Raw genomic sequence first — 27166 nt, 5'->3', positions numbered from 1 at the left:
AAGTTGGAGCTAAGCTATGAATATGCAAGGGCATATAGAGTGACATATGGACTTTAGAGACTCAAGAGGGAAAGTTGGGAGGGAGGTTAGCAATAAAAAACTGCACATTAGGTACAATGTACACTACTCGGATGACAGGTGCACTGAAATCTCTAATTCATCTCTATATAATTTATTCATGTAACCAAAAACCACTTGTACCCCAAAAGCTATTGAAATTTAAAAAAAAAGAAAAAAGAAACTTCAACTCCTTAGTTTTCACTCGTGGAGCAGATTTTATCAGAGGCCGTAAATCACTCATTCAGGCAACCTCTTAGGTAAATAGCCGGCCCAGTGCCTTTAAACTATGGAGAAAAATAGGGCTAGATAAGCAAATGGCTTGCTTGAGGGGAGACAGGGCCTGCCAACTACTCACATACCATAAAGGCAGTCACTCAAACTTGCAGACTTAAGTACCAGGAAAGCAGGTTTCTCAAACTTTAATGTGCCAAGGATTTTGTTAAAATGCAGACTTTGACTCAGTAGGTCTAGGGAGGAGCTCGCAATTTGAGTAGCAAGGCATGAAATTGTCCTCACTTAATGTAATCTAAAGTTAAATATGTGTTATTTGTTTGCTTTAAAATCTCATTTAAGCTAGGGCAATTAGATTTATGACTATCCCATTTTTAATTCTATATGTATTTTTCCAGTATTATTACAGTAATTCCTTACATATTAAATTGGTGAAGACAAAAATATTCAAATTGTATTTTATGAAACACGGATCTCTGTACAGATTTTTATACATTGATGATTTATGTTACTTCATTGAGCACAATTCTTTGCTGGATACAGTGTTGTATGAAGTGAGAATGTTCAATGAATCAAAGAGAATCCTCCACAGCACGTAACTGCACATAATAAACCACTGTATTCTCTGATGGCAGAGTGAAGTTAAATAAAGAACATGCTTTGGGCCTGAAGTCAAAAAGTCTTTTTCTCTCCACTTCTTTTTGATTCCAGTGAAAACCTTTTTATTTGACTAGAAGGCACTCAGGCCAAATTCTCTGCTATGTGAAAGGGTTTAGTCGCCACCTTGTGGATAATAAAACAACAACATCCCCAAATAATACATTTCCTGTACAAAAAAAAAAAATTTTAAACCTCCAGCATGGTTAATTTTCAAAACATATCCAAAAACTTACTTTTTAAGCCACTGAACATTACTGCCACAATTTGGTAGACTCAGAAGAATGCACCCTATTGTCAGAGTGAAGTTAGAAGAGCAACGGGCCTTTCAGAATGTTTGCAGCCGGAGCTGCTCAAAACTGCCATCTCCTAACCAGGCCACTTCCTTGAAAGAGACCTTACTCATTTCCGGATATGTACATAAAGATGCAAGTTCATTACATCACAGGTTACCTTAATTTATGCTTACTGTATTTGCATCCTGCTCCCCTAATTAATCCTCAACACTTTTTGTGGGGTAATAAGTGGAAGAGCGACTCAAGAAATGTACTGCAATGCCTCTCAAATATATCTGGTAATGTTAACCTGTGCTTTGGCCACCCATGTCGCTTAGTGTTAAGACAGGAGTTGGAATAGCATTTCATCCTGGGCAATTCTTTTAAATAACCAGGGAGAAAATAAAGGCAAGCTTCATAAGAGAACTGCATGAAGAGCAAAACAAAACAATACCAGAAAAATCCAGACAATATTTTTCTGCTGTTTAATTGATCTCAAGGAAGGAGAAATTCAAGTCCACAAAAACTTACATGAATTCTGTTTATCACATACAAAACTAAACATACAATATAACAGCAAATAACAAACATGCTGAATATTTTCAGGCCATTTTGAATGGTGTCCTGTACATGTACATACATAAATAATAAATACTGCTTCTGAATTACCTTAAAATACAGTACCACCAAGAGTTTTACATTTCTATGTGACTACTCAGTAAATGAGCATAAAGGAATGAGGAAGTAGACAATATCCATATCAGATAAAGTAGAAAGTCTTATGTCCTTCTGAAAAGCAACACAATAGGCCCAAGAACAACTACATACCATTTTCCTTTTAGCTAGTAGGTATATGGCAAGACTAATGATATTCTCTTCCCCATCCTTTTTGTCACAGGGTATGAAGTCTACCCTATTCAAGTTAGTTACAAGTCTTCAGCCCATTTAGTCATTTAAGTTGAGAAAGTCTAAACCTAAATAATCATAGCAAATACTGCAAGTACTGATATCTTTTTAGTCCATTTTTGTACTTTTTTACATTTTTTCCATTAGATAATTCTAAGCCTGAATTTTTTTTTTTTTTTCTGGTTCTTAAAAAAGAAACCCAAAAAACCTTGGCTTGTTTTAATTAGTTTAAATGCAGGGTATATGTAAACAACTCCCCAGAAATGAGAGGCACTTCTTGGAAATACAATGACCCATGTCACTAGACTAGCAAAACACTCAGTGCTTTTGATTTGATGAACTGAATGAGTTCATGATTCAACTTTCCAAGGTTGTCTACTTGAAAAATAGCAAGATTCTTATCTGCAGCATTTAGTGCATTAAGATGTATTAGATAGGTGTATCAGATATCATAAAATTAAAATTGTGCTTATGTTAATTCTGTAATAGACCTAACTTTAACACACTTCATGTTATTTACTAGGAGCTATGATCTAGTCGTGATAATACTGGTTAAAATAGTTAATCTGAGGCAGAAAGTAAACAAGCAAAGTCACTTTTGCAGGCTTTTAAAACTGTTTAACACATGAAATTCTGACTCTTCCCCAGATTATGCAACCAGCTTAATTTAAAAAGCTGAGAAATTTAGAAGTATGAGGCATTACTTCTAAATTTCTTTTTTTTTGAAATGGAGTTTCACTCTTGTTGCCCAGGCTGGAGTGCAATGGCGCGATCTTAGCTCACCACAACGTCCGCCACCCGGGGTCAAGTGATTCTCCTGCCTCTGCCTCCCGAGTAGCTGGGGTTACAGGCAAGTGCCACCATGCCTGGCTAATTTTGTATTTTTAGTAGAGATGGGGTTTCTCCATGTTGGTCAGGCTGGTCTCGAACTCCCGACCTCAGGTGATCCACCCGCCTGGGCCTCCCAAAGTGCTGGGATTACAGGCGTGAGCCACCGTGCCCAGCCACCTCTAAATTTCTTAATCATGATTGTCTTCAGCTCAGACATACACAAGGCAAGTAGAATTACTAATAAATCACTTTACCCTCAACCATTCAAGGTCTCTAAGAGCATGCATGTGGATACATTACAGAGAAAGGCAGCAACTCAGCATAAACCCTTTAGTATTAATATAACGAGTATATATACATATACACTTATGTATAGAATATCATGCTTTTCAATATCTATTGGCCATGAAACTTCATAGAGAGCTGCATAAAAATCTAGCAGAGAAAGGATCGTAAGTGAAATGCCAGCCATGGATAACAGAATAATCTGTGCTCACAAAATAGGGCAGGCAAGGAACACACAGACATCACTCAGGAACTACACGAAAACTAACAGTAGTGATGTTTTCCAAATATAAAACACATACTAAGTACAAAAGTTATAGTATACTTGAGGACTACGGAAGTAATGCTTACCATATGTACATCTTTTGTTCACATAAAAAGCTTAAAGTACGATCTGAGTGTAAAAGTAAGCTTTCTCCAGTAGGATGGCGTGAGAGGGAAAGAATGTAAGAAGGAACTTGTTCAAGTCTAAAAATTAAGTCCTGAAAGAAAAAGCCTCCCATAAAAAATTTTATGTCATTTGGTATGATTAAAATCAGATTTTGAAAGACCTTAAAATGTAACCTTTGCACATTGCTTTTTATAATTATATACATATAATTATAGCTACATAATCTTGTCTTTATGCTGTTTTTGATATTTTTTCAGACATTTACTGCTGTCCGAAAAGTTTACAAGCTATTATATATTCCCAAATGAAAAATGCCAAGTTTTTCATTTGCCCCAAAGGTGAAAAAATTGAAACCTCTACGTCAAAAACAAATACAATAATTGTTTAAAGGAATAAAATCAACTATAACGACATGGGCAGTATTAAAATACACTGCACAAATATAAACAGAAAGCTCACAGCACAACTATAGGAACAAGAAGATGTTATTCAACTGCAGTTAAATAAGAAGGGTTGGAGAGAGTCGGGAAGCCCGAAGACCAGATAAGGGAGTTTAGAATTCATTCAGCAACCTTATTCATATTCTACTCTCCGCCCCTCACCCCAAGCAAAATAATAAAATCCTGCTCTTGCAAAATGAAACAGATCATTATTTTTGACTAAGGACCACAGGGTGTGGAACCCAAATCAGTAACTTTGTAACTATTACATTGAATGTAGGTCCATATGTTTTGATCCTTTTATGGCCCTTCCTTTACAAATTGTTAAGAGTCATTTCCCTGTGGTGCCTCTCTGGAGAAGCCTTACATGCCAGCAATTCCAGAGTGTCAAATATTTCATTCTCAGCCCCACCAAACAGCAGTAATCATGCTAAGCCCATTGACTTTGGAAAATTCTGCAAATTATTTCAACCTCAGTTCGGAGAACTCAAAAGTGGGTTTTACTACCACCTCTAAGTTTAAAATGCCACCCTCACCAAAAAAAAAAAAAAAAAAACAGTCAGAGAAAATGTATTAAAGTACTAGATTCCATTGTCTCTAAAGAGCAACCAGCTTAGTGATAAATTACTACTCAAAATACAAACTCACTACTCCCTGACTTGAGGAAGAACTAAAGCTTCTCCTAAGGGTAAAATGAACAGAAATTTTCCTTGAGGAGTTTATAAAAAAGTAAGAGAGGGAGTGGGCAAGAAGAGCCTTATTTTAAACATTTAGGATTCCACACCATTTGAAACAGTCTGCACTCTTTTATATACTTATGTGCGTGTGAAAATGGAGAGAGAACACCACTATCTGCTCTACACAGGCCGGCTACTGTAGCCCAGGTTTCGCCCATACTTTCCCTGGAGAGGTGCCATCTTATTCCTTTATATGGCACATGTTTTAGGTAATTTTTATCTGAAGGGCTCTCATTTGCCTAAGACTGACAACACAAAGAAAGGCTTATTGAAAGACACCTCTCTTTGAAAATATCCCCACTAGGGGTAGAAATAAAGGTGGACAAAAGTGCCAATCAACTACTTAAATGTCAGTAATTGTAAAATTCCTTAAAATTCACAGTATTTTTACTTTTGGAAGAACTCTAATATTGAGGTACCTGCAGGTCTTGGCAATTCATCATTGTAGGTATTTATTTTAGTTTATATGTGTTTTGCTTTACTCCATTTGTTTTCAGTTTTTTCTCACTCGATACAGTGGCATGACCACAGCTCTCTGCCTTTCCCTTTTTCCTAGGATGTGCATGTGCTTGTGTTTTGGAGGCTTTACAGGAATCTGCTGAGTCCAGAATCACAGCTGCCTGTTTGGGAATTCGAATGTTACCGTTGGTTTCCACCTTAGAGCTGCTTTCACTGCAGGACAGATCCCAACGTTGCAGCTTCGTACTCTTACTGGATTTCTTTTTCTTTTCTTCTGTCCTCATTTCAAGGGTTTGCCTCTGAGAACAAAACCTGGTACCACCAAGCACATCAGTGGGTCTGGGGGCAGTCTCAAATGCATAATGTGATGGGTGGATTTCTTCATGGTGAAAAGCTTTCTTTCGGGAAGGGCCTGACTTTGAAGCCCCTTCCTGGTGAGGTAGTGGCTTGGACAGAGCACTCGCAATTAGCTTACTTCTCCCAGGGCTTTTCAGTGCCCCTGAGGTCCCAGGGGCAGTGAGGGGCCTTGCTTTGGCCCCCTTTGCTTTTTCACACTGTACAGTCTGGACCTGCAGCCACTCAAGCTGAATAAGTCTATCAATATACTTCCCAAGAAGTCCTCCCACTCGGGGCACAGCTTCCATTTTGTTCTCTGCGTTCAGAAGCAGGGCCATATCTCGTAAGTCCCAGGAGCTGAAAGGGGGTGGAAGGAAATCAGGATAACAGTACTCAGGCTTTGTATGGCCCTGACCAGGGTGAAGATCAAAGTAAACTGGATCAATTTCTTCAGCTCGAAGATTGAGATCTGGAGGTGTGAGGGGAGAAGGAGGAATGGGAATTCTTTCCGAATCAGAGAGATCACTTGCACTGTCCTCATCAGCATCCTCTTTAATAATTTTCATTGACTGAAAATCAAGAAACAATTTATTCCCTGAGGCCCCCTGACACCTGGAACCGAGTGGATTCCTTTTGCGTCTTGCTTCCGGGGCAATGCTTTCTTTAAGTTTTTCTTCAGTTGGCTGGGTGACAGCTGTGAGGCTGCTTCTCAGCTGAGAAGAAGCGTGGGGTACTTGGGATTTACTCTGCCTTTTTCCTGAAGAATTCTTTGAATGTTGCACTTTATTCCAAGATGGGCCAGCATTCATATTGCTATGAGAAAACAAAACTGCACTTCTTACCACGTATGACAAAAAATGGTCTGGCTATAATTAAACAAACAAAAATCATCTTCTAGTTGTACTTTTTTGTCTCAGCTATTACTAGGCATTAGAAAATGTCAGCTTCCAAACTCCTTACAGCATAATTTTACAGAACATTTTTCCATATAATACTCTATTTGAGATACATTATATAATGCATGTGACAAAAGAGAACGCACAGTTTCCATTTTATATCAAATGTTAGCATTTAGGAAAAACATTTCTCAAAGTGCTTGTTTCATACTTTTAGTGCAATCGTGTGTACTTTAAAAAAAAACCTTAGTTCGGAAAAAAATCAGTCGCAGACTCTGGAATTGTTACAATCAAAAGCATTTAATAACATTCAGAAGTAAAAACAGTTTTATTTTATATACCTATTTTAAATTAAGTATAAATATGATATAACATGCAAGTTTTGCAGTTTAATCACTCCTGATTAGTGGTGATTCTGAGCTGAGGGAAATTTTAATATATAAAAGTATTGCACATACAAACCTGTACCTTAAATCAAAAGCTTGTTAAAATGTTTTCAAACAGAAAACACATTTGGGAAAATTGTGTTTAAAGAACAGAAATAAAATCATATGGTGCCTTGTAACACATATGAATGAAAACCCAGGGTCTTAGTGCTACCTTGTGAATAGCAGGTAAAGGGAATAATGAATACTGTGTGCATTATGAGTATAGCAACTAATTCTCTCTGGCATAATTTATTCTGAGGCCGAATCTCACATCAGGGTTGAAAATATCCTCTTTTCAATTTATTTACCAAGAAAGTGTCATTTTGATTAATAATACTTCTCTGTAATGTAAGTCAGATAGAATGAACAGAAATGGGTGGTAAACATGCTTTCTGGAAACCTCAGAGGTTCATTTGCCCAGTGGTTTCAGATAAACTAAGCAACTATTTGAATACGTGCTACATTTTAATTAATAAATATGGAGGATATTAAATCATGGCCAATAGTACAATGTGTGCTCAATAAATGTTGAATAAATGAATGAAAAAATGAAGGAATCTCCATTATTCAGAATTCATAACACTGTTAAAACATTTTGTTTCTGCTTGTCAATATGCATCCATAAAAATTAATTATTGTCTGTATCCTTTTATATAAAAGGAAACTAACATAGAAAAGCATTAAAGGATTTATTCAAAATTATAATTCTGCTAACAACTGCCAGAATTATGACCACTGGAATCCTTATCCACTATTATGCTTAAACCACTTTTCCACTCATTTCTGCTAGAAAAAAATATATAAATGTATATTTCTTATCTATAGACTTACTTTTTTTCCCCACTCCACATATTCAATCTGGACAAGAGAGATAATGAGCCTTTCGCAAGATAAAACAATTATACTAAAACTATTTACCTGCTTTTTTGATGAGATTCATTCACCCTATTCCTCTTCTTGAAAAAATCACATGGCTGATCATCATATAGGGTTTGATGGACTGTCTAAAAAACAGGGATGCAGTAATAAATACTGTGAACATGTACACAAGAAACAAGCAAGCAAACAAACAAAAATCCCAGAATAAATCTAAGTAAGATTTTTCTTCTAAATTGACATTACCTTTCCTGTAGTGCTCAAAATATTCTTGCTCAATCTGCTGGAAGATGATGACAGCTGGGGAGGTGACTTCTTTATTCCTCTTATATTTGGAAAGGTCTCCTCACCACCGGAACTAGAAGCAACAGAATATTGTCAGTAACTACTGATTGCAAATGGTCCTAACACCAGTATTGGTTGGTTTTTCACTTGTTTGTTTTTTAATACTTGTATAATATTGAAATATTAGGGCTGTGATCATATAGCAGTTGAGTTGTGAAATACTGGGGAAGGGAGACATTGTCTTATGCTTACAGCGTTGTCTTTTCTGTTTATTACAGTAGATATCAGAGACAGGATCACAGGATCACACTACTATAAATACTGTGAGTGGATTCCATCTCTCTCTCTCTCTCTCTCTCTCTCTCTCTCTCCCTATTCACACACAGGTATAATCTTCCCTGGAAATAACATGTTGAAGAAATTTGGAAGGCCAATAAGGTCAGGTCTTATTCCAGTGTTCAATCATTGTAATGCCCATTCATTCATTCATTCAACAAATAATTACAGGAGTACCCAGAAAAATGGCAGTGATTATGCATGTCCCTGTTCTGAAAGAGCTTAAACTCTTTAAAATTTAATGTTCCCATTAAATTTTTCGGCCTTCTCTATCACATCAATCCATTATAAGATTTTCCATATATTCATATATATTACATATTATATATTATCTCTTTGTGAAACATTGTTGACCCATACCACATATTGCTGTTATTCCCCTCTCATTTTGAGTGGCCTATTAAAAGTGCACTGAATGGAAATTGGGTACTTCTCTTTTCCATGTCACCTGTCTCTGTAAAATAAGAGATGTGATTACAGAAGATTTTTATTTTCTTCCTGAAAATTTCCTGTATTTTTTCCACAATAATCATGTAAGCCTTTTTAGTTAGCTTACATCCAATGATAAATAAAATCACTCTCTCACATTTAATGAATTATGCCACAATCAACAGCCTTGACTCATTTTAGATGTAGAAAATGTTCTTGAATCAACCCCCTTTCATTAGTCTGGTTTTTTTCTGCTTTGTCCCTCTGGACAGTAAAAAGGAACCTTCTTAATGGAATGCCTTGCCCCAAACTGCTCTCTGGAAAGTGCACTTGCATCTTTTCCACTTCATTTCACCTGGTAAGCTTTACACCAAAGGCTGTGGGGTCTTGTGCTCAAAGCTACCGGGTGAGAGACACGAATGCTTGCAGTGTACTAAAGAGGCAGAAAACAAGCTCCAGGCCTTGTTGGTGTTTCTGGCTTGCTTGGAAACAAAGCTAAAAGATTTGTTTCGGAGATTCTGCCTACAAATATGCTTCCCAAGCGCCAGAGGCTGATTAGGGGCAGCTGCAGAAGTCATCACCGGGTAATAACTCTTGTTGCCCTGTCTTCCTCTCTGGCGCTGAGTCCAGGAAGACAACAGCAGCACCTCCCCACCCCACCCTCAAGGGAATCTGCTGGCCATTTGGTGCGGCAAAGCATTCTGGGTGATGTGGACATGACGCTGCTCCTCTACGCAGCGAGGCTCCCTCGGTTTGGCCAAGGGTCCAGGTTGCAGTGAACCTGTCCAAAGTGTGGGCTGGCCTTGATGTTTAAAATTAGCCTGCGACTATATCCCGGCAAGGCCGGTTTTTGCACCACCACTCCTCCCATCCACAACCCAGAAATCTAAGGACACGCAGCATGCATTTTCCTTGTCCTCCGTTTGTGCAAAGTCTATAATCGATAGGCGCGCAGTCCAGGCAGACGTAAACAGAAATTGATCAGACCTGTTTCGCGACTGCAGCGGACACGTGACGAGGCTGCCAGCCTTCCTTCCTCTCCGGCGCCCGCGCGGGGAGGCCCGGCTGCGGCGCGCTGCGGCAGGGGAGCTGGAGGCGGCGGCGCGCAGCTCAGCGGAGCTCCCGGGCTGAGCTGGGGCAGGCGGGGGCCCGCCTGCAGGCGGCGTCACGAGGGGCGGGGCGGAGGCTCGCTAGGAAGTTGCACCCGGTCAAGTTGCAGCCTTGTAAGTAACGCTGCGGACCGGGAAAGTGGGAGGGGCCGCTCCCGGAACGCAGCCTTCTTGTAAGAACCTCCAAGAAAGCAAGAAAAAAAAAAAACAGAGGCGCTACCCTGCGCTCCCGGGAGGCCTCTGAAAGCTTCAACTAAAGAAGCACCCCCTCTCTTACAATTTCTTTAACTGCAAGAAGCGGAGGACCTGGACAAGGACTCGAGGGGCAAGGTGGCGAACCAAGGGTAGGGCGTACCGGGCCCGAGAGGTCTCCCGCAGGTTGCAGATACGGAGAACTCTCAGGGGCTTCTGAGCACGGAGGGAGCTGTCGCGGGGTCGGGAGGCCGTCCCTCATCCCTGTCTTCCCATCTTCCGACGGCCGGCGGGACCATGTCCAGAGGCCCGAGCTCCGCGGTCCTGCCCAGCGCCCTGGGATCCCGGAAGCTAACCCCCCGGAGCCTCAGCTGCTTGTCGGACCTGGACGGCGGCGTGGCCCTGGAGCCGCGGCCCTGTAGGCCCCCGGGGAGCCCGGGCCGCGCGCCGCCGCCAGCGCCAGCGCCGTCCGGCTGCGACCCCCGCCTGCGGCCCATCATCCTGCGGCGGGCGCGCTCACTGCCCAGCTCCCCCGAGCGCCGCCAGAAGGCCGCGGGCGCGCCGGGCGCTGCATGTCGGCCGGGCTGCAGCCGGCAGCTCCGCGTGCGCTTCGCCGACGCCCTGGGCTTGGAGCTGGCGCAAGTCAAGGTGTTCAACGCGGGAGACGACCCGTCGGTGCCGCTGCACGTGCTGTCGCGGCTCGCCATCAACTCTGACCTGTGCTGCAGCAGCCAGGACCTGGAGTTCACCCTGCAGTGCCTGGTGCCCGATTTCCCGCCGCCCGTCGAGGCCGCCGACTTTGGCGAGCGCCTGCAGCGCCAGCTTGTGTGCCTGGAGCGTGTCACTTGCTCGGACCTTGGCATCAGCGGTACGGTGCGCGTGTGCAACGTGGCCTTCGAGAAGCAGGTGGCTGTGCGCTACACTTTCTCGGGCTGGCGCAGTACCCACGAGGCGGTGGCGCGGTGGCGCGGGCCCGCAGGCCCCGAGGGCAAGGAGGACGTCTTCACCTTCGGCTTCCCAGTGCCACCCTTCCTGCTGGAGCTCGGCTCCCGCGTGCACTTCGCGGTGCGCTACCGAGTGGCGGGTGCCGAGTACTGGGACAACAACGACCGCCGAGACTACAGCCTCACGTGTCGCAACCACGCGCTGCACATGCCCCGCGGGGAGTGCGAAGAGAGCTGGATCCACTTCATCTGAGTCACGTGGGGACCAGCCACGTGGAGCTTCCACACCTAAGCTGCGCCTCCTGTCATTTCCCTGCTGGGCTCTCACATCTATCCGGTTGTTCTTCGCCACCCTGCAAGTCCTCTGACCTAATTTTCTGTGGCAAGGTCCCCTGGCAGCGGCCCATCCTGTCTTCTACTTGAAACGTCTGAGACACTTGGTCTAAAAAGTAGCCTCAGGTGGCCAGAAGGCCGAGCTGTGTAATGAGTTGGGGCAGGGTAGTGGGGTAGGTGCATGGGAGGGTGGGCCCTCTGGGGAGGCCCAAGCAGCTTGTTTTGCAAAGGCCCAAGTCCTCCTGCTAGGAAAAGCTTTTGCATGTGCCCTGAATGTGTCTCTGTAAACATAGCTGTTATTTATTATTGTGATGTTGGGACCGTTAGCCCATAGCGGATGCCTCCTCAGGAATATTCTCGATTTAATAAGCTAAAAAAAAAAGTTCTGTTGTATGTTTGTGCCCACAGTAAACAGAATGTACAGTGTGACCCACATCATCGTCCCTCCAGGCATTCCTGCCCCAGGACAAGGAAAACCTGAGACCGCATCTGATTGCCAGTGGCTGTCGCCTTCTAACCGTGGGAAACTATTAATAGGCAAGAAATTTCTGCTTTATCAGTCATCACACAACCATTCCTGGGCATTGAGACTGTCTTGGTTAGGCTGTGTGTCTCCTACATTAACAGCTAGGGAGGAGGGAAAAGCTTCAAACTTTTAAACTAGCTTCAAACTTTTAAACTAGCAAAACAGTTATTTCTCTGCATTCACAATTCTGATTTCATGTATTTCTCTGTACATGTTTGATCATTATCAGGCCATTCTGTTTAAGTTTTAACCTTCCTAAATATTTTAAGAAATCTTGCCTCAGTTGTTTCAGTTTTCAGGTGACTAGAGAATTTCAGGCAACAGTGCCCTTTGCAATTACCTTTTTGATGATTAAGGTGACTTTTTATTTCTTGTTAAGCATCAGAAGATGTCAGCATTCATCTTTTGGGAGTCCAGTTACAAGGTGGAAGTAGAAGGTGTTTTCAGCAATAGCCAGAGCACTGGAGGAAAAATAATTGACAAATACTTATACTTTTAAATTGTTTTGAGTTGTATTTACATACATCACGTTTTATCAGGTACCCACCAACTTTATACTTTGTGCCTTCAGATAGTTTCTAACATTTTCTAGTTTGTCAGCTTTAAAATATTAAATTCTTTTAGGTTTTTAAACCATCAACCAGTAAGTCAAGACCACTGTCCCCTGCTGAGTTAGGCAATCGCTTAAAACTCCAAAGAACTCCGGGCTGAGTTCTTTTGGTGCTCAACAGTGGTCTGACAACAGGTGCTAGAATTAAGGTGTAGGAGAAAAAAAGCCAAGAAGGACTAGATCTCCAATTTGTGAAGTTTGTTTATGATACAGTTGAAACAAGTCTGATCAGTTTTATACCTGTCACCAGGAAATTAAATTTTTGAATGCTTGTTGGCATCTGTCAAATCAATACTGAAAGGATGCATTTCGGCTTTTAACCAGTTGGTTCTGATCATTGCAACCTCTGTGCTCTTATAATTGAAAGAACAGGGATGGCTTTCTTTGGTATCTTTTGATCTAAGAACACTGAATTTTGACTTGAAATATTGTGACTAAATTGCACAATCTCTGGCTATTAGCACTGTTCACTACATTGACATGCAAGAGAGAGAGAAGCCTGGTTACATTTCCTGCTATTTAACAAACGGTCCAATTAGGTCAGCAAGCCTGTTAGGGCCTTGGCTGCTATGCCCCTGGTCCCCCAACAGAGAGCAAGACAATTGTCCGGAGAATGTAGGTATGAGTTAAGAGCTGCCAGATTTATTTTATTTAAAGGCATGTAGAGAATCTCATAATCTATGTGAAAGTCACTTGCCAAAAAGGTTCTGGTCATGAAATATAAAGTAAATGTTACATATTTAATATTAAGTGAACCTCCTTGTGCCTTTTAAAAACTATCAACATTCTGAAATTTAAAAGCTTAAATGTATTTGCCTAGTTGATAAAGAAGCTGTGGAACAGCTGAAGGAGAACTTTCAGACCCTAAAACAGTTATACTGCCTAGATGGTAAAATTTTCTAGTGGACTGTGCAATTGCTGGGTTGTCTCCCCAAACATATTTTAATATGTTATTTAAAATGATTTTACCCAAGCCTAAATATTAAAGTATATATGCAAAAGTAGCTGTGAGCCATTCTATTATGCTGGAGTACATTTTTCTTGTGGCCTAATTACAGAAAACCAAGCTTTAGAAAATCTTGTTTAAATCATTTCACATGCAAGTCTTATCCTTTCTACAACACTGACAAATGTAGAGCCTTGGCAAAAATTAAATAAATTTTGTCATTGTGCCTCAGCTTCAGTAGCAGAGTTGTTGCGTATGTCTTTTAGAAAAGGAAATACAATTTTATATGCCAGGTCAGCATGAGATATGAAGAAAGCTCTAGAGGAATGCAGGGAATGTGATCACTAATGTACTTCTATTGCAACAGTTAATGACACTCTGTAGGCAGTAATGAGTGTGTGTCTGCCTTCCTTCCGGATGATGACCCTCACCTAAGTACAAAGTCTTGCACATGGGGGAAGAAAACTTACTTTTATTTTGTCTTGCCTTATTTGCTTGGCCACAATGCTAAGTGCTTTAAATATGTGATTTCATTTAATTCTGAATGTTATGCTACCTGGGAGACAACGTCCCCTTTTTCTTAGCTGAAAAGAATAAGGCTCAGAGAGGTTTAAGTACAGTCATAGGCCACATAACATTTCACTCATCAGGGGACTGTATATATGACAGTGGGTCCATGGAATTATACCAGTGTTTTCCTGTATCTTTTCTGTGTTTATATACACAAATACCCTTGTGTTACAGTTGTCTACAGTATTCATTACAGTAACATACTGTACAAGTTTGCAACCTTGAAGCAATAGACTGTCCTATATATACCTGAGGTGTGTAGTACACTATACCACGTAGGTTTTTGTAAGTAAACGCTAAGATATTCACACAATAACAAAATTGCTTGAGGAGGACACCTTTCCCAGAACTTACCCCTATCATTAAGCAATGCATAACTGTAACTCACCTAAAGTCCCATAGCTGGTAAGCAACAAATTGAGCATTCAAATCTATTTCAAAGTCAGTGCTCTCTCTACCTGTTATATAGAATATTCCAAATAAATGCTTGTTGATTCAGAAAGCTGAATTAATTGAAAGCCAAATTTTGATATTTCTCTTGAGATAAGGTCTTGTCCTGTCACCAACGTTGGGTGCAATGGTGCAATCATAGCTCACTGCAGCCTCCAGCTCCTGGGCTCAAGTAAAATTCTCCCACCTCAGCCTCCGGTATAGAGTAGCTAGGTGCACAGGTGCATGCCACCACGCCTGGCTAATTTTGTTTTTTGTAGAGATAGGCCCTAGCTATGTTGCCCAGGCTAGTCTCAAATTCCTGGCCTCAAGCAATCCCATCAACTGAGCCTCCCAAAGTGAAGGGATTATAGGTGTGAACCACTGCACATAGTTTCCAAATTTTAATTGTAATTGATACGGTTTTTCATGAAACGCCAGTCTAAAACCTAAAAAAAAAAATTAACAGTAAAATTAGTGATACCCTTTTTTTCTTCCATGTTGTGGTTTACTGATGTTTACTAAATAATCTGCAGGCTTCCTGAACACATGAAGCAATAAAAAAAGGCTCTAACACTTTTCTTCAACTAAAAAGCAGCAAGGTAAACAAGTCATCACTATTAATTTTTGAAGTGTATTGGGAAAATTCCTGTGTGCAACTCCATCATGAAGGAACTTAAATCTATTGGCGGAAAACTAGGTGTGAAAATAATTATGCACAATTGTCGGGTCACAATTTTGAAACACTCTACCATCTTCTTACATTTTGTGTTATACATTATTAATACTTAAACATATGAAGAATTCAAAAGCATTGAAAGCTTTGAACATATAAAATCCCCTCAAATCCCTGCATACACCTGTGTACCTTAGATTGCATATGTAATCTATCAGCTCTGAATTTAAAAACTAAGATATCAAAATTAAGTTCAACAGGGGTAGTTACAAAGTTGTCAAGAAGCTGGTAATTCTAACTAAGCAGAATATTTAAAACACCTCTGAGAGCTTATTTAATGTGATTTGATCTGCTCTGGTCCACAACTGAGTTTTGATTCTATTGCCTTGTGTTTATTTTTTTCAGGTGCTTTCCACCTCACATTTAAATCCTAATCACATATTTTTAAACAATTAGTGCCTTTTAGATAGGAAATTAAAATGTTATTAAAATATAATTTTAAATTTTTGAGGATACCTATAAAAAGTTTAACTACACATACAATTCAACTTTTAAAAATGTATCCGACACAAATGTTGATTAATCCAAAGGTGGTTTGCTGCCGTATTATTTGTAATAGAAGTGTAGGCTCATCAGTGGAGGATTGAATTCCTCGGATGAAGTTAATCCACATGATTAAATAATTACGAAGCTGTTAAAAAGACCGAGCTGCATCTCAGTGCACGTGGAACAGTTTCCATCTCAGAACGGGAGCACGGGGAAAACACCCAGAAGACTGAGCACCGAACACCGACGCCCTCTGCGAGCCAAGGGGCAAGGGGACCCTTTCCCGGCTGTGCCTGTCTCCAAAGGGCTTGCGTTTTTTTACAGAAGCACCCGCTGGCTGCGTAAGTTAAACGGATATCTTAAATGGAAACGTCTGAAAGAGCCTAGGAATACGCTGTTGGGTACCCAGCTCAGCACCCCGTCCTGGGACCTGCGGTCCCTCCCGCCCTCCGGCACCCGCACCCAGGCGACCCTGCAGGCGACCCTGCGTCCCCTGCCGGCAGGACCCAGGCCTCGCCCAGGAGTCGTCTGCCCGGCGCCCCGGTCCCCGGAGCCCTGGTCCCCGGTCTGGCTCGCCTCCGCAGGGCTGGCTGGAGCCCCGGGTCCCAGTGGCTCTGGGGACGCATAGCTCGGGGATGGGCTCCTCCTAGTCCTGCCCGCGCTTCCGTCCCTTCCATCCCTTCCTGCTCGCCTGTCCCGGGGCCAGGGCCCCAGTCAAGGCGGCGCGTCTCCTCGCTGGCGGGGGCGACTCCGCTCGCGGGGCGTTCATCAGGAGAGGGCAGCCAGGGAGGATAAGGCCGAAGCGCGGGGACAGCCCGGACCCACTAACCTGAGGGCCCGGCCTGAGTCGCGCCCGCTGCGTCCCCCTTGGCTCAGGCCTCGGGCGATCCGGGCGAGCGTTGGGGGGGCGGGGCCTGGCTGGCGGCGACGCCGATTGGACGCACTAACGACCGCACCTGGCGGGGATTGGACGGGCGCTTCCCGCCTTCCGCCGGCCGCCTGAGGCGCTGCGGCGGTCCCTGAGGGGCAGAGTTGCGACGCAGGGCGGCATCGGGGGCGACTCCACCGACACTACGCGGAGGCCTCCTTCTGCCGGCAGGTTGAGCAGAGTGTCTGGGTGGGCTTCCCCGACGGCGGGGCGCGGAGGGAGGGTGCGGCTTCGGCTTGGTCTTCCAAGCCGGGAGGCGAGAAGCTTCGGACGGTTGAGGTGCAGCCGTTGTGGAAGCTGCCGAGGGGGAGGGGGCGCGGTTCTGCGGCCACTGGGCGGAGGGGAGGCGCCGGGGCGTGGGCCGTGCAGAGTTCGCGGCGAGGGTGGCTCGCGTGGGCGCCGGCCCTGGGCGGGATCCCTTTGGTGCAGGATCCTGTTGGTGCAGGCGCGAGGCTCCCCGTCAGCACCTGCCTCGGCCTCGGGGATGGGAAATGGGCGCTGGGAGCCCCCCCCGCGTGTTGGCGACTCTGTCGAGGTGGCTGAGGCGCGGGGCGGGGCGGTTGGCGAGCGGGGAGCGGGCCTGGGGCTGCGCGTGTCGCCGGCCCGAGGCGGCTGAGGGAGAAGCGGTGGCGCCGGGAGCCCCCTGGGGGCCGCTGCTCGCCTGTCTCCGGCACCGGAGTGGGGGGGGGGGGGTTGGCGCTGCGGCCTGGGGCGCGTCTCGGGTGTGTGTGTGCTGTGTTGGTTCGGGGGTGACCCTCGAGAAAAGGGGTCACCGTGCCGGCGATGGGAGCAGGGACTTAGCCTTCGGCTTCCTTGTGGCCATTGCCAGCTCCGCTTGGGGAAAAAGGGGGTGCGCGCACGACGTCCCTCCTGCCCCGCGCCGCCAGCCCCTTCTCCTCCCTCCCGCCGGCCCCTCCGCGCAGCTGGGCCTGGCGCAGTGCGTGACACGTGGCTCCACGTGCGGCCTCGCCTGGACTAGGCCCCAGGCTGGCCCGGCATCCGCGAACGCGGTGGCGTCTCCTTTTTTCTTGTTTTTGTTTGTTGGAGACGGAGTCGCGCTCTGTCGCCCAGGCTGGAGTGCGGTGGCGCCATCTCGGGTCAGTGCAGCCTCCGCCTCCCGGGTTCAAGCAGTTCTCCTGCTTCAGCCTCCGGAGTGGCTGGGACTACTTGGCGCGCCACCACGCCCAGCTGCTTTTGTGTGTTTAGTAGAGACGGGGGTTTCTCCATGTTGGCCCCGCTGGTCTCGAACTCCTGACCTCAGGTCATCCACCTGCCTCGGCCTCACAAAGTGCTGGGATTACAGGTGTGAGCCACCTCGCCCGGCCTACATTTTTATTTTAGTCATGATGGGAGGAGGAGGACGCCTTCCCTCCCCTTCATTCGCCTTTAATGTCTTTTGGACACCTTAGCTGTGTTGGTTACCATGGCAGAGAGGACTTTGAATAATCCACTCCTGCTTGCGTTCATTCAGCAATTTTTCCTTTGGGGGAAAATCTTTACCTCCCCCATCTGCCAAATTGTTTTGTTTGTTACTGTTTTTAACCGTAACCACTTTACCTGCCTGCGGATACACAGTTATCCTCTTACTAGTTCTCTGTGTTGCTCGCTAACCAATCCCCCAGTTCAGTAAACGGGGGCTCAAAACCTGCTTACTTGACACGTAAGTCCTCGCTTCTCTTGAAACATTATTATTCTGTTCTCGGTTTCCGAAGTCGTTCTGTTACATAGTGGTAGTACCTAAAGATCTTTTAAATTGTTTCCTCATGAGGCTGGAAAAATAAGTGTATAACTTTTGTTTCTTTTTAGAGTTAGCTTTCTCTTTCATTTGCAAATGTTTATTTGTTTGATATTGTGGATAGTGCTGTGCTTTTGACACTATTGTGGCCTGTATACATTCAACTTTGAGGCGTGTATGTGTGTAACTGGATTATTCAGTTTGCTTTCCTTGGTTTGTTTTTCCCCGACTGACTTCATGAAAAAGTAGATTAGAAACTAAAACCATCTTGTTAGCTTTATGTGCCTCTTTGGCTGTACTTTTTTCTGTGCTGTAATTAATGTCTCAGGGCACTTTGTAAAATACACTGCTTCAAATTGCTTTAGTTGTGAAAACAGATAAAGCATAAGCTAATGGGCAAGCCTGCCTCAATAGTTGCTGGCCCTAGGGAAAGAGTATAAATGGAGACCACACATTTTAAGTATTTAAAGTTTTAAATCAAGTTTTCAAATTGTAACATAAAATAGTCTCAAATTTCACAAACACACTTTCACTGCATCAAAATAGAAAAATACGTGTATGGCTATTATTATTATTGAGACTTGCTCTGTCGCCGAGGTGGGAATGCAGTAGCGTGAACATGGCTCACTGAAACCTGGGCCTCCCACTTCAGCCTCCTATTAGCTAGACCACAGCTGCGAGCCACCAGGCCAGGCTTTTATTTGTGTAGAAATAGTATCTCACCATGTTGCCCATGCTGGTTTGGAGCTCCTGGATTCAAGCAATCCTCTTACCTGGGCCTCCCACAGTGCTAGCCACCAACATTACAGTCATAAGCCACCAGCCAAGGCTATTATTTTTATGATTGAATCCTGAAAAGTATCAAAGATAACTGAACACATTTATTACGGATATCTGATGATGAACTAGTAATCTCTGAATAAGTGATAAAATACTCACATAATTTGTAAGTTACTATATATAGTTCATTTTTATTTTAAAAATCATAATGAAGATTTTTACTTATTTACTATTGACAGCCATGATCTAAGGGTTAAAACTGTAATTACTCAAAATGTGTTATACTCAAAATGTATCAAATTTGGGTTTATATCACAAACAAAATAGGTATAAAAGTATTTTTCTCTAAAAAAAAATTCTTAAATATTAAAATTCTCATAGAATTGTAATTAATGAATAGTTTCCTTAAAATTTTAACACTGGAATTGCTTATTTTTGAATAATTATGATATTAAATATTTTATAACAGTACATTTATTCACTATTTTAGCGTTTGCTTACTGTCTACTGTAAAGAATCCATATCATGTTCACGTAGTTTATGTCTAGATCTACATATATGTTAATATGAATTGCTTGCTACTACAAAATGTTCCTCAGCCACCGTGTGCTACTGTTGCAAATACTGTGCACTAATTTGCTAGTATTTCTAGAGTCACAAATTGGAATAAAAAGAGAAGGAAGAAGATGGGCATTTGGCACTGTTAAGAAGTAGTATCTTATGCAAGAATCAGCTGTATTCTTGCTTTGCAGGGGAAAGATTTGACAATATCTCTTTTCTCTTACCTAAGCACTTGCTCACATGCTATCTTTGTTCTGAAGCAGAGACTAAAATATTAGCATTAGCATAATCTGAATCCTTTGTATTCAATTATGGCTTCACACTGTCCGACTTCTTTAAGTATTGTTTTTTTATTATGGAAAATTCGGACACATAAAGTAAGCAGAATAGTGTAATTAATTGCAGTCCCCTTCTTTCACAGGCATAAGCAAAGGAAGTGTTTCTCAGGGGCCTGAAGGATAGAGTTATGAGAATGAATAATGTGTTCATGGTTATAGACTTTCTGGGGGCAGGGCTGAGTCCTGGATTTTGAGCTCATAGAGATGCCTGTGTGCTCCATAATAACAGAGAGAGAGAGAAAGAGATTGCACTATGTAGAGTGCATAGCAAGGGCCCCTTTTGCTTTGTCCTAATGGTAGTGGTGATTGAAAGGGTATATATGAGTGTATGTTGAACCTTAGGAAACAGAATTAAGTTAATTTAATCCATTGTATTCTCAGTCCAGACACCATGCTTTACTACCCTCCTCTAAATAAAAAATTAAACAATTAAAATTCTTTTTTTTTTTTTTTTTTGTCTTTTGATCCATTTTATTCCCTATCCCTAGGGTTATTTTCTTTGCTTGCGCAAATCATCCAATGTTCATATGCCCAGTATTTGTATCCTTCTTTAATAAAGTACCCTGTGGTCTTACACAGACACACACATATTAATAACAGTCATATGAGCCTTTATTAAGTATATTTTAGGTTTTACATAAATAATTTCTATTATCTCACTCTGCATTTTTTTGTGTGTGTTATATTGTGTTTGAGATGCACTGTATTCTGAGATCTTCTTCATTATATTCAGCTACTGAATTCAGTTGCATCACTCACCACATTTCATGTTTATTTACCTCCTCCCCCATCACACTGACAGGCAGTTTCAGTTTCTTGATATTGGAAGAAATGCTTCAGTAAATATTTTTATATTCCCTTTGTGCTTTTGAGTTTCTCTAAAGTGTAAAATTAGGAGTGGAACTACTGTGTTATATGGTATTCCAGTTTACATTTTTACGCAATGCTATCAAACTCTTTTTCAAAGTGCAGTTATTTACTTCCCACCAGGAGTACATACATGATTTCCAATTTCCTTTATTCCCACTGTGACTTGGTAGTATCAGTCTCTTTAGTTTTTGCCAATCTGGTGGATGGTGGAGAGGGGACTGGTTATTGTTTTACTTAGCATTCTGATTACCATGGAGGTAGCATTTTCATTTCTTTATTCACCAGTTGAGTTTTATTTTCTGAATGACCTCTTCTTATTTTCCATTTTTGCTGTTGGGTTATTGCTTTTTTCTCCTTGATTTGTTAAGTTCTTCATAATTCTTTTTATATTAATCCTTAGTCTCTTACTCCATTGCAAATGTCTTCCTAGTATGCTGCCTTTCTTTTACAGTGATGCACAAAAAGTTAAAATCTATTGCTTTTTATGTTTTGTGCATTTTGTTTTAAATTCTTTCATATTAGAATATCTTAGTGATAGCCTCCTGTATTTTCTGCTAATAGTTTTTAAACATTTACTTTTTACATTTAGGTAGTTAATTTATCTAGACCTAATTTTTTTATGGCAAAGTAGATTTCTAATGTTATTTTTTCCGCATGCCAATTCACTTTTTCCAGACTATTTATTGACCAGTTTACCTTTCCCTGATTTGCGAAACCATATGACTCAGATATGAACTTCCAACATATGCTTGACTATGCATTTGAATTCTGTTTTGTTTTATTGATCCATTTGTTTTCCATTATTAATACTTTACTGTTTATAATTATTTCTTGTGATTTTGTAATATGTTTTAATATCAAATAAGGTGATCTTTCTTTGCTATTTTAAAAGTTATTTTAGTATTAGAGCAGCATTATTCCTCTATACACATTTTAAAAGAATTGGCCAAATCTGTCAAATTATTATTTTGTTTTTTACTGGAATTGCTTTGAAGTTTAGAAATTCAGATATTTATTTTAGTGAAGCATTGATGGTTTTATAATAAGTCGTTCCGTTAATGAGTAGGAACAACTCCATGTATTCATATCTCTTGTTAAGGTCTTTGGTATATTATCTTCATAAAGATCATATTTCCTTTTTTGTTAGATTTATTCATTTTAGTTTTCTATATTAAAAAATTCAATTGTCTGATTATTGCTAATATAAAAAGGAATACTATAGATATTTATGCTGAGCCTTGCTGGAGTCTCTCAAAGGTCCTCTGACAAACAGCATTCCTCTTTCTTCCTGGGTTCTGACCAATTAGGAAAAAAAAGTAACTTCATTAGTCCTATATTGGCTAGGTTCATGGGTGTGAGTTTAGGTTGTTGGTCTAGTGAATTTGCTAATACTGAGCTCCAGAATTAAGCAAACTTACTGCCCAAGGCACTGCAAGGTAATCGAGTTAGACCTTTCCAGCCCTGCATTTTTTACCTTCCACCCTGGAAGAGAAAGCTTACTGTATTGACTCCATAGAAAAAGGACGAGCAAAATGTTGACTTTCTCACAGGGGCAGAGCTTCCAGAAGGAACAAAACTGAAAACAACATGAAACTCCTCTTTCAGTTTTCATGTAAAAAAAAAAAAAAAAGGGTGGAGTTGAGCTGAACCTGACTCATTTTCTTTCCCAAAGTTACCAAATACTTCCAGCTCCTCTGTGGTGATGTAAGTTAAAGGAATAGAGAGAGGCCAATAGTATACTCAGCCTTTCTCACAGAAGCTGGGAGTAGGGAAAAGGTATTCTTCCTCTCTAACATTTCCTAGCTTTTTGTTCACTTAATTATTAACCTGTTTTTTGGAGATTTATCTGGATGGTTCTTTTCCTTTCTTCACGAGGCCATTACCTTCTTTTGGGTATTCTCTCTGGATTGTGGAAGAACTTTAGATGTTCACCGTGGAAGATTCTACTTTGGGGTTAGAACAGAAGATTAAAATTAAATTTTAATTTTAATTAATCATAAATAAAAGGCAGAAATGTCATTGTTTATTATACTTCCCATTCCAAATTATCTCTAGATGTAGAGCCTTTGATGTACTGTACTGAATAAAGGTATTTGGCAATACATAAAGATGTTTCAGCAGTAAAATGCCAACAAATTTGAATATAAAGATCTTCTGTTTTGAACATCTCAGGGAACCTTAAGGTTGAAAGGTTAAAACCCTTTACAAGTTAAAGACCAAGGACTGAAAGATTTAAATGTCCAGAATCATTTTTTTTGTGTGCTTCTGAATTTAAAAGTCTAAAGGCCAAAATTTTTAAGTTAAAGTCCCAAATACGCATTCTCAACAAATCTTATGTTCAGATGTAGTCAGATTCTTTGGTGGAGTTGGAGTTCTTTCATCAGCTGTAGCTTGAGCTGTCTTCCATGGAAAGGAAGTACCAGTTATATGTTCTCAGAAACTATATTAGTTCAATGCCAAAGTTCTGGTATACATTATCTTTTAAAGCATTCAAAAGTTAGTAGTACATTATGCTTAGCACATTACTAGACCTGTTTCAACATAGAAAAATTGCCAATGCTTGGTCCCTGTTGCAGTAATTTCAGAAAATAAAAAATTTCTATTACCTGGTACTTAGCACTGCCAAAGATCGATTGAGCAGTCTCAGTGGTATGGGGGCAGGGGAAGAGAGTAGCCTGAGATGATGGTCTTCTTTTCTTAAAACTTTCCAGTAGACCAATCTCTGTTGGTTATCCAGAATCTGACTTGCTTCACTTTAATTGAAATGGAGAAAATATTTCAGCAAGAGGCTAATTTTGGCACTACATTTGAGGAATGTTTCTATGATTATGTCACCCTGTGATGGCATTGCTGCCTTATGTGCAGGGGTAACCTGGTCTGCCCTGGTTACTAGCTCTTATTTGACATGTTTTCCTTCCCCATCCAGTACATTCAAAACCTCAACTTTTATTTCTTCTTTGAATCCCATGTTTTCAGCATTCCAATACTGAATTAAGTTTGGGCTTTATGTAGTGACTGTTATGGGTTGAATTGTGTTCCCCTAAAAAGATATGTGAGATTCTAATTCCCAGTATCTCAGAATGGAACCTTTTCTGGAAATAGGGTCTTTGCATTTAACCGAGTTAAGTTATTAACTTGTTATTTAAGTTATTAGGGTGGACCCTAATCCAATATATATTTATAAAAAAGGGAAATTTGGATACAGATATGCATAGAAGACAAGGTGAAAATTAAAAGGAAGAATACCATGTGATAAAGGAGGCAGAGACTGGATTTATGCTGCCACAAGTCAAGGAATGTCGGCAGCTACCAGAAGCTTAAGGAGACAGGAAAGATCCTTCCTCTAGCACTTTCAGAGGCAGTATGATCTGACTGACCCCTTTATTTCATACATCTTGTCTCCACACTGAGATAATTTCTGCTGTTCTAAGCCATCCAGTTTGTGGCACTTTGTTAAGGCAACCCTGGAAATTAATACAGTGACATGGAGTCCACACATAGCTGTGAGCAAACCTTTTTCTTGTTGTTACAGAAGCAGTTGGCAAAATTCCATCCCTTATGGAATTTCTCATTTATGAAACCTGTCTTACAGGAGAAGGGTTCTCCTTCAATCCATATTTGTTTTGGCTACAGACTCTATCCCAACAGTATCCTGAATGGAAGCTGCTTTTGTTGCTTCTGAAGTTTGTTTCCTTAATACTAGGAGGTGGGATTAGGAAGAATTCCGGCCTATAGACAAACATAAATTCAGAGCTATTATTTCCACAGTTTTCCGTGAGGTTTTGACAAAGTAGTGAAGTTTTAAAGCAGGCATATTGTGTGCTTCACATAATCTAAATGAACACTCATGAACTTCTGGTTTTCTTAAAAAATGAACTCTAACAGATTGATAATCAATTATAGTACCTACATGTATTTGGGAGAAGTAGTAGTCCCAGTAATCCTCTGTTTGATGGAGAAATCTTACCTGTATTTAAAACATTTAGGAATCAAAGATGTTAATTATAACCTTGTTACCAGGGCAATACATTAACAAGTGAGGCAACTAGTCAAGAGTTATAGACTCTTTTGAAGGTGGAAGGTCAGAGGCTATGACATTAAATAGGCTGTGGTGCCAAAATAGGATCCTTTTGTTCAGTTCATATTTCCAAGAGTATGTTTACATAAACTGATAACCAAATAACTTAGTAACTGTTGTGAATATTCACACAAGTGAATAATATATGAGAGATAAATATTTTCATCTCTGTGGCCTACCTTGTTCTCTAAATGATGTTTTCCAACAGAGTTCTTTCTTTTGTTAAATCCCATGCTCATGGATTGAGAAAATCAATAGGTTATTTTATTTTAAGTTCTGGGCTACATGTGCAAGATGTGCAGGTTTGTTACACAGGAAAATGTTTGTCATGGTGGTTTGCTGCACCTATCAACCTGTAAATGTTAAACTCAGCATGCCTTAACTGTTTTTCCTTATGCTCTCCCTCCTGCCGCCCCACCAGGCCCCAGTATGTGGTGTTCCCCTCCCTGTATCCATATGTTCTCATTGAACAATAGTTTCTAATTTTAAGGTTGTCCAACTTAGCAGTTGTCTTTTATGGTTAGAGTTTTTTTTATAATCTTGCTTATTGCTTATTTCTTATTGCATGGTCATGAAGATGTTCTAATATATTATGTTCTAGAAACTTAATTGTTTTCAATTTTCGTTCCACCTGGAAATGGTGTTTGCGTATGGTATGAGATGGTTAGTATGAAGTAGTGAGGTTTTGTTGTATTTCTTAGGAACATCCAGTTGAACAGTATAGATTAATTGTAAAGATTATCTTCCCCTTTCCTTACTGCTTTGTGTTCTACCTTTATTGTAAATCAGGTCATGTGTATAGATCTGTTTCTGGATTCTCTTCAGTTCCAACTGTGTTGGACTTTTGTGTTAAATCCAACGGTAATAGAGTTTTATTAGCTTTCTTTTGGTTAATGTTTGTGTGGTAGATATCTTTTCTTTTTATTTCCAACTTTTTTATAGCCCTTTATTTAAGGTATATCTCTTAAAAGTATAATATTTTTGGGCAGCATATAGTTTTAAAAATGATTAACCTACCCGACAGTTCAATTTTTTCTTTTTAATTTTTGTGGGTACATAGTAGGTTTTGGTACAGGCATGCAATGTTAAATGAGCACATTATGGAGAATGGGGTGTCCATCCCTCAAGCATTGATCCTTTGAGGACAATCTGACTTTTAATTGGAGTTGTAGGGGAGGCAAAACTTTACCTCTTCCCTTTTAGAGTTAAATTGACATAGATCAACTGAGAAAAGCACACAAATTTCTTTAATACAAGTTGTACATGACACAGGATCCCTCATAAGAAAATGAAGACCCAAAGAAGTAGTTAGGGTCAGTCATATACTGAATTGGACAAAGAACAGTTAAGTTGTGAAATAAGATAAGGCAAAGAGGCTTTAGGCTAGGGTAGTTAATTGGGTGGAGAAATGACTAGGAAGATAAGGGTTGGTTTAACAAAGTTTGGTTGTACAGATTTTCTTGATTTTTAACTTTCCCCCCTTGATTATAAGATTACTTCCCTTTTGGTATAGGGAGGACATCTTTCACATGGGAATTTCATTTCCTGCTTTTAGGAAACAGAATGAAGGTCAGAGTGATCTTGTACCTGCTGTTTTTTGTTAAGTGCCCTTGATTTGAAATAGTCAATATGTCAGAGCAGCATATTGGGAGGGTGACATATTCTTACCTCTTTAGAGTATATAATATATTTTACTTTCAATGTAATTATTGATATGTAACTTTTAATCTATCACCTTACTTTATGTTTTCTGTTTTTCCTTGTTCTGGGTCTCTCTCTTTCTGTCTCTCTCTGGATTGATTAAAATGAAAACATTACAGCCTCCCTCCCCCACTTAGCTTAGTAGTTATATATTCTTTCACTGCTCATTTAGTGGTTACCTTGGAAATGATGACGTGCATTCTTTTTGTTTATTTTAGAGACAGAGTCTCCCTCTCTTGCCCAGGCTAGAGTATGGTGTTGTGGCCATAGCTCACTGTAACCTCCAACTTCTAGGCTCAAGCAATTTCTCACCCCAGCCTCCAGAGTAGCTGGGATTACAGGCACACACCACCATACCCAGCTAATTAAAAAAAAAAATTTTTGTAGACATGGAGTCTTGTAACATACGATATTTTAAAAAAACATTTCCATAATT

General features: G+C 41.1%; 4 protein-coding genes and 1 long non-coding RNA gene across 9 annotated transcripts in view; 2 read left to right on the top strand and 3 right to left on the bottom strand.

Moving 5' to 3' along the window:
* The window catches only part of CDH26 (cadherin 26), a 66721-nt gene extending 61412 nt beyond the window's left edge, over positions 1-5309 (bottom strand). Inside the window, exon 1 of the mRNA XM_021920853.2 lies at positions 5233-5309. Within this exon, the coding sequence (XP_021776545.1) occupies positions 5233-5256 (24 nt within the window). The 5' untranslated portion in view covers positions 5257-5309. The remainder of the gene's footprint in view (positions 1-5232) is intronic.
* Positions 1686-16652, bottom strand: FAM217B (family with sequence similarity 217 member B). Of its 2 annotated transcripts, XM_031656887.1 has the most exons (5): positions 16569-16652; positions 12303-12423; positions 8055-8166; positions 7851-7936; positions 1686-6421 (listed from the first exon to the last, which is right to left on the bottom strand). In XM_031656887.1, the coding sequence occupies exon 5, from the start codon at positions 6415-6417 to the stop codon at positions 5266-5268; it is 1152 nt and encodes a 383-aa protein (XP_031512747.1). In that variant the 5' UTR covers positions 6418-6421; positions 7851-7936; positions 8055-8166; positions 12303-12423; positions 16569-16652; the 3' UTR covers positions 1686-5265. The 2 variants fall into 2 exon arrangements, with proteins under 2 accessions (XP_031512747.1, XP_003904589.1); XM_003904540.5 differs by lacking the exons at positions 12303-12423; positions 16569-16652 and adding an exon at positions 9846-10008.
* On the top strand, positions 10049-13758 carry PPP1R3D (protein phosphatase 1 regulatory subunit 3D). Its single transcript, XM_003904539.4, has one exon. It carries the CDS (start codon positions 10457-10459, stop codon positions 11354-11356), a length of 900 nt encoding a protein of 299 aa, XP_003904588.1. The 5' UTR covers positions 10049-10456; the 3' UTR covers positions 11357-13758.
* The window catches only part of SYCP2 (synaptonemal complex protein 2), a 70966-nt gene continuing 58645 nt past the window's right edge, over positions 14846-27166 (top strand). The window contains exon 1 of one of the 2 annotated variants that reach the window (XM_031656877.1): positions 14846-16080. The gene's annotated coding sequence lies outside the window, so the exon portion shown is untranslated. Of the gene's footprint in view, positions 16081-16734; positions 16839-27166 lie in introns of those variants that run through there. The other variant, XM_009215839.4, reaches the window with a different exon arrangement.
* Positions 20497-27012, bottom strand: LOC110740480. 3 transcript variants are annotated; one of them, XR_004179132.1, is made up of 4 exons: positions 24862-27012; positions 23558-23704; positions 22779-22897; positions 20497-22246 (listed from the first exon to the last, which is right to left on the bottom strand). It is a non-coding gene; the product is annotated as an uncharacterized LOC110740480 (long non-coding RNA). The 3 variants fall into 3 exon arrangements; XR_002515053.2 differs by having other exon boundaries at positions 23558-27012; XR_004179133.1 differs by having other exon boundaries at positions 22779-22894; positions 23558-27012.

The sequence above is a fragment of the Papio anubis genome, chromosome 16 (assembly GCF_008728515.1).
Source record: "Papio anubis isolate 15944 chromosome 16, Panubis1.0, whole genome shotgun sequence".
NCBI lineage: Eukaryota > Metazoa > Chordata > Mammalia > Primates > Cercopithecidae > Papio > Papio anubis.
This window is presented reverse-complemented; position numbering and strand designations above follow the sequence as displayed.